The 12398-nt window shown below is 38.9% G+C and overlaps 1 protein-coding gene across 1 annotated transcript; it reads left to right on the forward strand.

Annotated features, from left to right (window-relative positions):
* Positions 1-9684: 9684 nt before the first annotated feature.
* On the forward strand, positions 9685-11049 carry LOC308412648 (piggyBac transposable element-derived protein 4-like). Its single transcript, XM_080907163.1, has 2 exons — positions 9685-10289; positions 10379-11049. Exons 1-2 carry the CDS (start codon positions 9747-9749, stop codon positions 10925-10927), a joined length of 1092 nt encoding a protein of 363 aa, XP_080763289.1. The 5' UTR covers positions 9685-9746; the 3' UTR covers positions 10928-11049.
* Positions 11050-12398: the final 1349 nt, after the last annotated feature.

Below are 12398 nucleotides of genomic sequence, written 5' to 3' on the forward strand. Positions count from 1 at the left end.
GACTTGAATCAACTAATTAGTTGTACACTTTTAAAATGTTTTAAATCTGTCTAGAAACAACATAGTAATTATCACATGAGCACAGAAACATGCTTAATGCAAATACATGATCGTGTTTACACGGAAGGATCACTTCTTAATTCTTAGTGTGCTTTCAGTGCAGGTGATGGAGCATAAATGTTACAGCTGTCACTTTGTGCTGAAATTAAATGATGACACCACATTACAACTGCAGATTCTGTATCCCATCACTTATTCTAATCTCATCTGGCTGCCTGACTGTTTTTGAAAGCTGTGGTGTTATTTTGTAATTGTAAAAATCTGTGCATGCCATGTCTCTGTTTTTTAATTAGCAGGTTGGTGATAGTTGAGGAGGTTTTGTTACACTGTGGTGAACATGAAGGGTTGTTGAGGCGGCAGTGCTGCAGAGGAATGCTAGAAAATGAACATTCAAGCTGCATCTCTAAGCCTTAAAATTCCCTAATCCACCTCCCCCCAAAGCGCCATCCCATCCAAGTATATCAGGAACAGGACGTTAATAGTGCTTATAATAAATTCCTTAGAATATTTACATTACTGTACAATACCAACTGTCCAATAAAGCAATATAGTAGGAAACAGAAATATATGGACTGTCCATGGATAACAAAAGGTCTGCAAAATGCATGTATAAAGAAAAATGCTCTATACAGAGAGTTCTTAAGAACGAGAACTAAAGATGCTGAAATCAGATACAAAAGATATAAAAATAGGTTAACTAATATACTTAGATTTAGTAAAAAGGAATACTATAAGAAGCAATTAGATATAAATAGAAATAATAATAAAAGATTATGGGAAATCCTGAACAGTGTTATAAAATGTGGGACTGGACAAAAGAACTATCCCAAGTATTTCATTTGTAATGACCATGAAGAATACAATATGGATGTTGTGGCAAATAGTCTCAATGAATTCTTTGTAACTGCTGGACCAAATTTAGCACAGGAAAAACCCGATACACTGATTGACAGAAATCCATATTCTATGTTTCTCACAGCCGTTGATGAAAATGAAGTTCTTGAAATTGTCAAAAAATGTAAAAATCACAAATCTTTGGATTGTAATGATATTGATATGATAGTGGTTAAAAGAGTCATTGAGGCTATTATAAAACCATTTACATACATCTGTAATTTATCATTTCAAACTGGTCGATTTCCAGACAGAATGAAAATAGCAAAAGTTATACCTCTATACAAATCTGGAAACAAACACCATTTCACAAACTACAGGCCTGTCTCTTTACTACCTCAATTCTCAAAAGTTCTTGAAAAACTGTTTAAAAACAGACTGGAAAAATTTATAGATAAACATAAACTACTCACTGAGAGTCAGTACGGATTCCGATCAAGCAGATCAACATCATCGGCACTATTAGATTCAATAGAATACATCACAAATTCCATAGACAAAAAGCAATATGTGGCTGGGTTATTCATAGACTTGACAAAGGCATTTGACACTATAGATCATGATATATTAATAAGAAAACTGGAACGTTATGGTGTCAGAGGGGTAGTTTTAGATTGGGTCCGGAGTTATTTAAGTGACAGAAAGCAGTTTGTGAAAATAAATGGTGGTTGCTCCTTATGTATGGACATTGCTTGTGGTGTACCCCAAGGGTCAGTTTTGGGTCCAAAATTCTTCAACTTGTACATTAACGACATCTGTAAAGTGTCCAAAGTATTAAAAGTGGTTCTCTTTGCTGACGATACAAACATTTTTTGCTCTGGTGATGATCTGCAGAATTTATTGGAGGATATGACTAATGAAATAAGTAAAGTGAAGTTCTGGCTTGATAAAAACAAATTATCATTAAATTTGAATAAATCTAAACTTATGTTATTTGGAAATAGTAGTTTAAATACTAATGCAAAGATTCAAATAAATGGTGTTGATATTGAAAGAGTCAGTGAAAATAAATTTCTGGGGGTAATAATAGATGAAAAACTTAACTGGAGAGCTCACGTAAGATATATTCATTCCAAAGTATCACGAAGCATTGCAGTACTAAACAAGGCAAAACAGGTATTCGACAGAACATCACTTCATATTCTCTACTGTTCACTGGTTTCACCATACTTAAGCTATTGTGCAGAGGTCTGGGGCAATAACTATAAAACCACATTACATTCACTTTTTACTCTTCAAAAGAAAGCAATTCGAATCATCCACAATGCAGGTTATAGGGAACATACAAACTCACTATTTTTGCAGTCTGAAATATTGAAAATTGACGATATAGTGAAATTCCAAACAGCACAAATTCTATTCAAAGCAAAAAATAAAGAACTGCCAGGTAATATTCAGAGTATGTTTTTTTTGAAAGAAGGAAGTTATAATTTAAGGGGTTTTTGTAACTTCAAAACAATGAAGGTACGTACTACAAGAAAAGGCTTTTGTGTTTCTGTTCAAGGAGTGAAACTATGGAACAAACTGAATATGGAATTAAAGCAATGTCCAAACATAAAACTGTTCAAAAAGAGTTATAAAAATATGATCTTCTCGATCTATAAAGAAAAGGAAAATATTTAAATTAAGTGAATGTCTCTATTTAAAAACAAACAAACAAAAAATTCATGATGTGATATTATAGTATATAGTATATCAGAAATCTGTTCACTATTTTTATTACAAATTATATCAGTAAGGAAGCTGACTAAATATTCACTGATAATTTATGGGACAGGGGTGGGATTAAATAAGTGTATACTTCTTCCCACTCCCTTTCAACATGTAAATTAATCAGAATGTTTTTTTGTATGTAATTTGTATAGTATATTTTTTTTCTCTCATTTCTTTTCTAAATGTACTTGTATATTGTTCACATGTTGAAATAAATTACCAATCAATCAATCAATCATCTTTCTATGTTTAATATCACTGGAAAAATCATTACACAAGTCTGAGCCAGGTGATTAGCATATAGCCCTAAAGCTGAATTGCTGCAGTCCAGCCATTACAACATTATAAAATTGCGATCTGTAAGCTGTAGGCTGCAGCTTCTTGTATAAGAATTTTAACGTATGTTGAAGGACTGCGTGGAGCACCCTTGGGAAAAGTATTTAACCTTTAACTGCTTCCCTTAATGTCACTCCGTCCCAGATAAGGGCCACAGCAAAACAGAGGGAGAAGAGCAAAATACTGTGGTGCAATGATGCCCCCATATGGCGGCAGAGAGAACAACACAGGCAAAAATACTGGAATAGTCTTCCTGTAAGGATTCTTCCTCAGTTAAAGGTAGCAACAAATAATGTGGGGCACACATTTCAGTGACTGCAAACAAATCTTACAGATTTACATTAAACAAATAAAGTAGAAAATAAAATTTTCACTTCCCTTTTAAAGGGTTAAATGTAGATGTAAATGTAGCCTATGCTAATGTTGGGGAGGGGGGGGGGGGGAGATAGCGCATATTGCTCATGAATAGTATAAAAGAGCAACATATGGAACATACATGTAGGATCAAAACCCACTGGTTTTGAGCTTTTTGAAGCCTCAACATTTTGTGTTTTGGGTGTCACCATGTGTTTTTTTGGATCAAGAAGTTACCCTTACACTGATAAAAGACAGGAGTGCTAAGTTATCGGCTAATGGTAGCCAACTACTTAGCAAGCTGCATACATAAACTGGGGCGATCGTGGCTCAAGAGTTGGCAGTTCGTCTTGTAATCGGAAGGTTGCCGGTTCGAGCCCCCAGCTCAGATAGTCTTGGTCATTGTGTCCTTGGGCAAGACACTTCACCCGTTGCCTACTGGTGGTGGTCAGAGGGCCCAATGTAGCTTGCCATCCCCAGTGTGTGAATGGGTGAATGACTGAATGTAGTGTAAAGCGCTTTGGGGTCCTTAGGGACTAATTAAAGCGCTATACAAATACAGGCCATTTACCATTGGCTAATTGGCGCTAAGACTAATGAAACCCCAGAATTTCACCTATCCAGCTTTGGCAAATATATGGGATGGTCTGCAAGCCGTGCTCTTGATCAAATAATAATAATAATGTATTATACGAAGCATTTTGGCTTCAGTGTTGAAGCCAAAATGCTTCAAATGGCTTTAACAAACATACACAGAGTAGTGGACGAGGCTGAGCTGAGGAAACTACAGGGCTACAGCTGCTTTTTTATGTATATAAAAAAAAGAAACATTATTTTAAGGAGTAGTAGTAGGAAAAGCACAATAGATGTTGGCTATACAAGTGTTATAAAGGCACAGTGCTACATACTAAGTTTATTCTTAAAACTTCCTAAATACAAAAGGATTTATACAAGAGGTTGTTTTGGGACTGGGACTGATGGTGGGTGTCGCTTTCTCTTTCAATTAGGTAGTTTGGACTAACAGAAGCTATTTTAAAACTCATTTGGCCAGAAATTAATTTGCTGTGCCTTTGTAGAGTTCGGTGTTTGCACTTCCCTTTTACCTTCATCTTTCATGTAATCAAACGTTATGCTTATGCTCCCTTTTTTGGACAGTTTATCAGTTTTACTCAATTTACAGTACTGTGCAGAAGTTTTGAGTCATCCCTCATTCCTTTATATTTTGCTTCAGAAAAGTCAGACATCCTTGTAATTTGTTTAAAGTGGTCCTGAGCAGTTCTCCAGTCTTTCTGAAAGTTTTTTAAAGTTTTAAAGTTAACATCGACTGAGTAACATGCATAAAAAGGCACCAATGAACCAGTGTTGTGTCTACACATAATGGACAACATAGCAGAGAACCAATTAAATTATATTTTGTCTTTAGGCACTTTATTACCAACAGCCTGTTGTAAAAGCACATTGTTTGCACCCATTTGTTTAGTTGACTCTGTGACAAATGTCCAAAGATAAAAAAGTTTGACAGATAATAAAATAGTATTTAATTGTCTGGTCGTTAAGAAAGAGGGGAAAATGATCAGTTAATTCATCTAATGTTCACTGAAGCCTCAGCTGAAATGGCTTCAGTAGAAGGGTAGCTGTCACAAACCTATTGTTAAGGAAGGCAAACAGAAAGCAAAGGCTCAGGTATACCAAATTACAGAAGAACTGGACTGAAAATCAGTGGAAAATCCCAATTTGAAATTTTTGGTTTAAATCATCCTCAGTAATGTGCAGAGAAGGTCAGGAGAGAGGTACAATAGTGTCTGCAGTCTGTAAAACACAGTAGGGGCCCTTTCATGGTTTGGTGGCTACATTTCAGCCAGTGGTGTTGGAGATCTGGTCAAAACTGGTGGAATTATGAATGCATAAAAGTACTGTCATGTTTTGATCTGCAATGCAATATAATCTGGAAAGCATCTGACAACTTAATTTTACAGCAATGACAATGATTCCAAGCACATTGCCAATACAGTAAAAGCATAAATGGATTAAAAACAACAACAACACACAATTATTTTCTCTATTCCCCTGTTTGCATGTTTAAGTACATTACTGCGCCTATTTCCAATTTTCCTAGTGTAAGTGACTCAAGACTTTTGCACAGCACCGTATATCAACTTGTGTATGTCTATTGTTGGGTTAAGTTTCCGTACACATGTGAATCATGTTGGTCCCAACTGAGTTATACAGATACCCCAATACCTCAACATGACCCCATTACATTTCTTGAGAGAATGTATTTTTCTTCTTCTGCAACTTGTTTCCAGTTGGAACAAGTTTCAAAATGTCCAAGGTTTGTGAACTGTCAAAAGACTGTAAAAATATCTCACTGCATTTGAAGTAAATATAGAATAAGAAGCAAGAAGACAGAGTTGCAGTGTTTTATTTGCCATTCCCTGTGGAAAGGATTAGTGAAATAACACGGACTGCAAATAATAACCTGTGGAAACTCTCATGCATTCGCAATGTGAAATATTTACAAAATGTGATTTTTATATGGATATACAGTGCTGAGAGTGAGAACCAAGAGTTACTCACGTCAAACATATTATAGGCTGTGTGAATACATTGGCCTTTAGTTGTTGGCAGGGTAAACTTACCCCACACATAAACACTGTCATGGAGCAGATATGATTTGCAGTGGCAGAGCTTACAGAGCTTTGTACAGCTGCTCTGGAAAAAAAGCTTATAGCAGCTTTCAGTGGCAGCCCCATTAGTATCATAGCCCTGTTCAATAGATGTGATGGAGGAATTTTCATCTGGATGCAAGCTGATCTTCTAGGCAGAGTGCCCGACAGACACGTCAACATGACATCGCCAACAAAACCTGGGCAAAGTCTTTTTTTTTATCAAAGCTGCTACATTTCAGACACATTCAGCAAAATGGATCCATTTGTCAAAGTTTGTTTCATTTAAAAGAGACCTTACTGAAAATATCTGATCTCTTTATTCAGAATCACAAAACACTACTTAATTTTTTTTTTCCTCGCTCAATTCCAAGAAGAGAAATACTGTTCCCTCTGCGGAGGGTCATAAGTTCCAGTCATAAAGTCTTATTAGGCAGAAACCACTTATTTATCCAAGTCAATGTTGCAAAGTAGTTTTTATAGTAAGCGATCTTACTTGCATTTCAAATGATTTGTGAGGAGGCCTGAGAGGAAATGTGAGATCCACTACTTCCTGCAAAACAGTTTAGACAGGAGAATGTTTCACTCCTCCCAAATTGTCGATCAATTTCATTACATTATCAATTTCAATTGCCTTTATCCTCTCTCCATGTGAGGAGGGTTTGCTTCTTCTAATGTAGCTAGAGCACTTGTCATTGTCTCTTTGCTTGCCCCATACTGTCTCTGTGGGCTGTCTTAGTTCTGGACTTATATATATAAGCATATAATTTATAAAAACACATCATGTACAAGTGCAATATGTGATTAAAATTAAGACATTACATGTAAGTGGTAAATTTGATGTTCATCAAGCAGCCCTTTATATATAACCTTCCTTGTCCTCTCATTCTTCTCTTTCTCCATGTCTGAGTGAAGTTATCTCTCTTTCTTTATTCTCCTACTGAAGTACAGCAGCTGGACCTTCTGTTTGTTGAGCTGATAGAAACGTTGAATTTGACATGCACCTGCCACTTAAAACAGCATCACTCCCTTCATGCTTCCTCCTCTTCTGTAGAGCTAGCTAGATTCGGAATTACCACAATCACAGATTAATGCTATAAATTATACCTTTTAACCAAAAGTAACGAGTCAGTTTATTAACCTTAAATATTTGTAGCAGCAATATTCATCCAAATAAAATGTTTTCTACAGAATGAGTACATTAACATTTGGTATTTTAAATACAGTTTTCTGGTAAGAATTGTATAGGTTTCCATAATTTTTGATTGCATTGTTTCACATCTTCTGTGGCAGACGTGGAATGGAGAGAGTGTGGACCCAAATGCTGACAATGTAGTTGGAGTGAGGAAATTTACAAAAAGCGAGCCTTTATTTGGGGCTGCACAAAACTACAAACAAAAGCAGAAAACGACAAAGACTAAACTAACAAAACCTAATCTGGGAAGCAAATAAAAAACAAGCACATAGAAACTAAAGACCAGAAAACCTGAGACATGGACCATAAGAAACACAAGTGCACATATGCAGACGATCCAACAACAGGCAAAGAAAGACAGGGGACTAAATACACAAAGTATAATGAGGGGATGGGAAACAGGAGGGAAACACAGCTTGAGACAATCAGACAAACAAGACGGGGAAGAACCAAAACTGAACACACTGACATGGGACGTGAGATTGTCAAAGTAAAACAGGAAAAGTGAGACATGCACACACTAAGACACGGACTTGACACTGAGACTGGAAAAAAAGCAGACATGAGAACGCAGGCAACTGGGGAAGACAGAAAGGTAACACAGAAGGCATACACAGAGACGATACACAGGCTAAGATGAACGCTGAGGGGGGGAGAGCTAAGATCACTAAGAACCTAAGACATAAAGATAAATAAAACCATGAATAACAGTAACCAAAGAATATTTAATCACAAACACAAGCTCTGGGTCTCCGGACCCAGGACTATGACATATTGTTTGCTGAAGGAATGAGCTTCTAAAACATTCTTCCACAACTCATCATCATTGCCTAATAGTAAATATGCAGTAATAGCAAATATTTATTTAGCTATAGACGTGATGACATTTTAGAATTTTTCAGTCAAGAAGGAGTGCAGAGGGGTGAAGCTGTCCTGGAAGAGTACAGCAGGCTGCAGGAGGTTGTCGACATTTCTGAAAGAATAAAAGCAGGCAGCACAAAACAGCATGTTTTAAACTTAGACCCCCAGAGAGCAGTCATTTTGGTTTTCTACCTTAGACCCCCGCGGAGTCATCATTTTGCGTTTCTACCTTTAAAAGCCGGAGAGCAGTCAGTCAAATGCTGGAGTCATTCATATGTATATTAGGTCGTTACCTAGGAATTCTGGAGGGAGGGGAGTCGGGGTGAGTGATTGAGGGGGTGGGGGAGTGGAGTGTTTCAGTTTGCCATCTTAGGGAGAAATCAACACATGTCCTTTGTATGTCCTTTGTTGCTGACATTTATTGATGAAAACAGTACAAAAAACCAACCATTTGTACACATATTTACAAATAATGATAAAAAGTGAGTGAGTACATTTCAACATTTTCAGCAATCACTCACAATCCTGGCACTGCCACGGTATCTGTCGTCTGCATTTACCACATGTGTACCTGTAGCAGTGAACACATCGCACAGTGGCCTGATTTTTTTTGCATCTGTGTTTGACCTGACACGTGGCCCTTTTTCCAGGGCTCGGTGTGGAGGGGTTGTGTCCGAAGCAACTGCTCTATGATTGTGCACCAATCATAGAGCACTGTGACGGGGCACTCCCCGCTTAGCGGGGCACACCCAGTGCTCTAAGCGGGGAGTGCCCCGTCACAGTACCCCGCTTAGCGGGGCACACCCAGTGCTCTAAGCGGGGAGTGCCCCGTCACAGTACCCCGCTTAGCAGGGCACACCCAGTGCTCTATGATTGGTGCACAATCATCTCTATGATTGTGCACCAATCAGAGCACTGGGTGTTTTTTGTACTGGGTATATATATGACACAATCTCACTGCACTTAGCCTAACCCTTCATTGCCCTGAAGAATTCTGTGGTGTACGGACCTCCTCTCCAAGGAAAGAAAATGCAGAGAAGACTCACTACTCAGCAGGCGTTGGAAATGATCCTGACGGAAGTCGACCCTTGTGACTCGGATGGAGAAGACCTAGAAGTTCAGCCGGATTCGGACTCAGAGCTGTCTGATCAGTCTTCCGGTTAGTTTCATTTCATGTTATTTCCTTTTTCATTTCAAACAAGTAAGTGGATGTAGTTAGTAAGTTTGTTTGACCTTCCCATTGCTCACAATTTGAATTTGTTCACACTGCAGATGAGGAGACTGCTTCTCCACCGAAAAAGAGAGCTTGCTTGGGGACTGAGACAGCGAAAGATGGCACAGTGTGGCGTGAAGAACATGTGGGGACCCATCTCCCTTTCACCCCAATAGAACCGTACGCTGCAGATGGAGAGCCAACGGCTAAGGCCAGGAGAAGTATCTCGAGTCGCCTTCAGAGCTTCCTGTGTTTCATCACTCTTGACATGCTTCATAGCATTCAAGAATGGACTATTCAACATGCACAGCAAACGGAGCATGTTCATTGGTTCATGGACCTCCCTGAACTAATGGCATTTATTGCAATTGTCATCTTGCAGGGGGTTCACAAGGTTCCATCTGTAAATGACTGCTGGTCAGCAAACCTGGGAAACCCACAGATAATTGGAACTATGGCACGAAACCGCTTCCAAGAAATCATGCAACACCTACGCTTTGATGACAAGTCCACCCGCAGTGATCGAGCAAAGACTGATAAGTTCGCTGCAATTTCCAGTGTGTGGGGATCATTTGTCACCAACTGCATCACGTGCTACAACCCTGGTCTACATATCACCGTTGATGAACAGCTTTTCCCATCAAAGACTCGGTGCTGTTTCCTGCAGTATATTGCAAGTAAACCGGACAAGTTTGGGATCAAGTTTTTGGTGGCCTGCGACCTAAAATCCAAGTACATTTGCAATGTCTTCCCATATCTTGGCAAGGACCCCAATCGTCCCACTGGGGAGAGACTTTCTGAAAATGTAGTAATGAGGCTGATGGAACCATTCCTAGACAAGGGCAGAAATGTTACCACGGACAATTTCTTCACATCGCTTTCACTTGCGCAAAAACTTCTTGGACGGAAAACCACCATCCTCGGCACAGTCAACAAGATTCGCAGGGAAATTCCTCAATCCACTAGACAGACAGATCGCAATGAATTCACCACTCAGGTATGTTGCAGGTCTTTTGTGGTTCTATGTTTATGTGTTTCATTGTGTGTAAAAGGGCTATGGAAATAACAATTTATCTTATTTCTTAGGTGTTTTCAACCTCTGCTGCCACGCTGACGGCGTATGCGGCCAAACGGAAGAAGACAGTCTATATTCTTAGCAGCATGCACAGCGTGGTTCAGACTGATAACACTACCAAAAGGAAGCCAAACACTGTCACCCTTTACAACAAAACAAAGTGTGGCGTGGATGTGATGGACCAGATGGTTCGGGAGTACACTGTCCGCAAAGGAACACGGCGCTGGCCAGTTGCCGTGTTTTATAACATGATTGACATGGCAGCACTGAATGCACATGTGCTGTATCAAGCATGCACCGGGACGAAGGAAAGACGGGTGGACTTCCTGGTGGAGCTTGCAAGGGAGTTGGCTCGCTCTCATGTAGCTGCGAAGAAGGCAAGAAAAGAACAGTTGCTTCGGACACAACCCTCCACACCGAGCCCTGGAAAAAGGGCCACGTGTCAGGTCAAACACAGATGCAAAAAAAATCAGGCCACTGTGCGATGTGTTCACTGCTACAGGTACACATGTGGTAAATGCAGACGACAGATACCGTGGCAGTGCCAGGATTGTGAGTGATTGCTGAAAATGTTGAAATGTACTCACTCACTTTTTATCATTATTTGTAAATATGTGTACAAATGGTTGGTTTTTTGTACTGTTTTCATCAATAAATGTCAGCAACAAAGGACATACAAAGGACGTGTTGATTTCTCCCTAAGATGGCAAACTGAAACACTCCACTCCCCCACCCCCTCAATCACTCACCCCCACTCCCCTCCCTCCAGAATTCCTAGGTAACGACCTAATATACATATGAATGACTAGCCAATTTAGCTTCCACTTCCAGCATTTGACTGCTCTCCGGCTTTTAAAGGTAGAACGGTAGAAGCCTGGCAATCCCGGTTCAATTGTCTGATCAAACAGTGGAGGAAGTCCGGGGTAGGGGCTTCAGGGTCTCTGCTTGCCTTGCTGTAAAAGTCACTACACACCACTGCCATTCACTATAGGAATGCCTTAATTTCATGTAAACAGGCAACTGTGAACCTAATACTCAGGCCACTAAATGAATGTGACCCGGTGGATATTAAGAGGTTAAACCATCAGATGCGAGGATTTGCTTATTATCTCTGTTCAGTGTTGCTGTGAAGTCACTATCACAGGGATATGGACTAGAAGCCTTACAAGAGAGATATGGTACTTAAAGAACGGAAATTTATGGGAGAATTCAGCAACAGGAAAAAATGGTAACCTTTAGGGAGAAAAAACCTTTTTAACAGGATTTTTGAAATTGCACTTTATTTACATAATGTTTGAAAATAACTGCCCAGAGGTGTTAGGACAGCATGCATCTGCACAGCTTGCGTCTATTAGATCTTGATTTTGGACATAATCAGACATAATCTTATTTCTTTTAATGGCTAAAAAGTACAAAAAACTACTCTGGCTTAGACACTCCACTTGAGTGCATGTTTTCCAGGAGTGTATAAAAGACGTATAGTTAGTTAGTTGTAGATGTATGTATAGTTTATAAATCTGTAAAATTAAGCCAACACAAAGTAACCTAAATCTGCATTCTTTTTAATAGTCATCAGGTGGTAATATATGTGATTGCTAAAACACTTCTGGTTCCATAAAGCTTTATTGGAAAGCAGCCCTCTGCCCTGACCTCTTTAAACACGTTTCTGATGAGTTTATTGGCTCAGAAAGGAGGATTAAGTATGGTAGAGGTGTGGCTAATATGAGTCATGTATGGGTAATAGTTTTTGGAAACATGGCTAGCATTAGCAACTAAACGACCTTTACTGATTTATCATCGTAATGGATAGATATTATACAGGCATACCATTTAATACATGCTAATATCACAAGTAGTGATTACATCCTGTGATCCAGTACAAATACAACTGACACCAACTGCACATTTTTTCACTTTTGTTTTTGTTATGACTTTCTTTGTAAGGCAAAAGTATAATAATGCATGAAATAACAATTGTACAACAGCAAAACAACAGCAAAACAAATCCCATCCTCCTAAATGTACCTTGAT

Source organism: Rhamphochromis sp. 'chilingali', assembly GCF_963969265.1.
Source record: "Rhamphochromis sp. 'chilingali' genome assembly, chromosome: 16".
NCBI lineage: Eukaryota > Metazoa > Chordata > Actinopteri > Cichliformes > Cichlidae > Rhamphochromis > Rhamphochromis sp. 'chilingali'.

Bases quoted from the DNA above. Each gene is read 5' to 3' on its own strand.
- LOC308412648 (XM_080907163.1), top strand. From the start codon at position 9,747: ATGGCACGAAACCGCTTCCAAGAAATCATGCAACACCTACGCTTTGAT. The intron at 10,290-10,378 runs GTATGTTGCAGG...CTTATTTCTTAG, and splicing joins GCAATGAATTCACCACTCAG to GTGTTTTCAACCTCTGCTGC.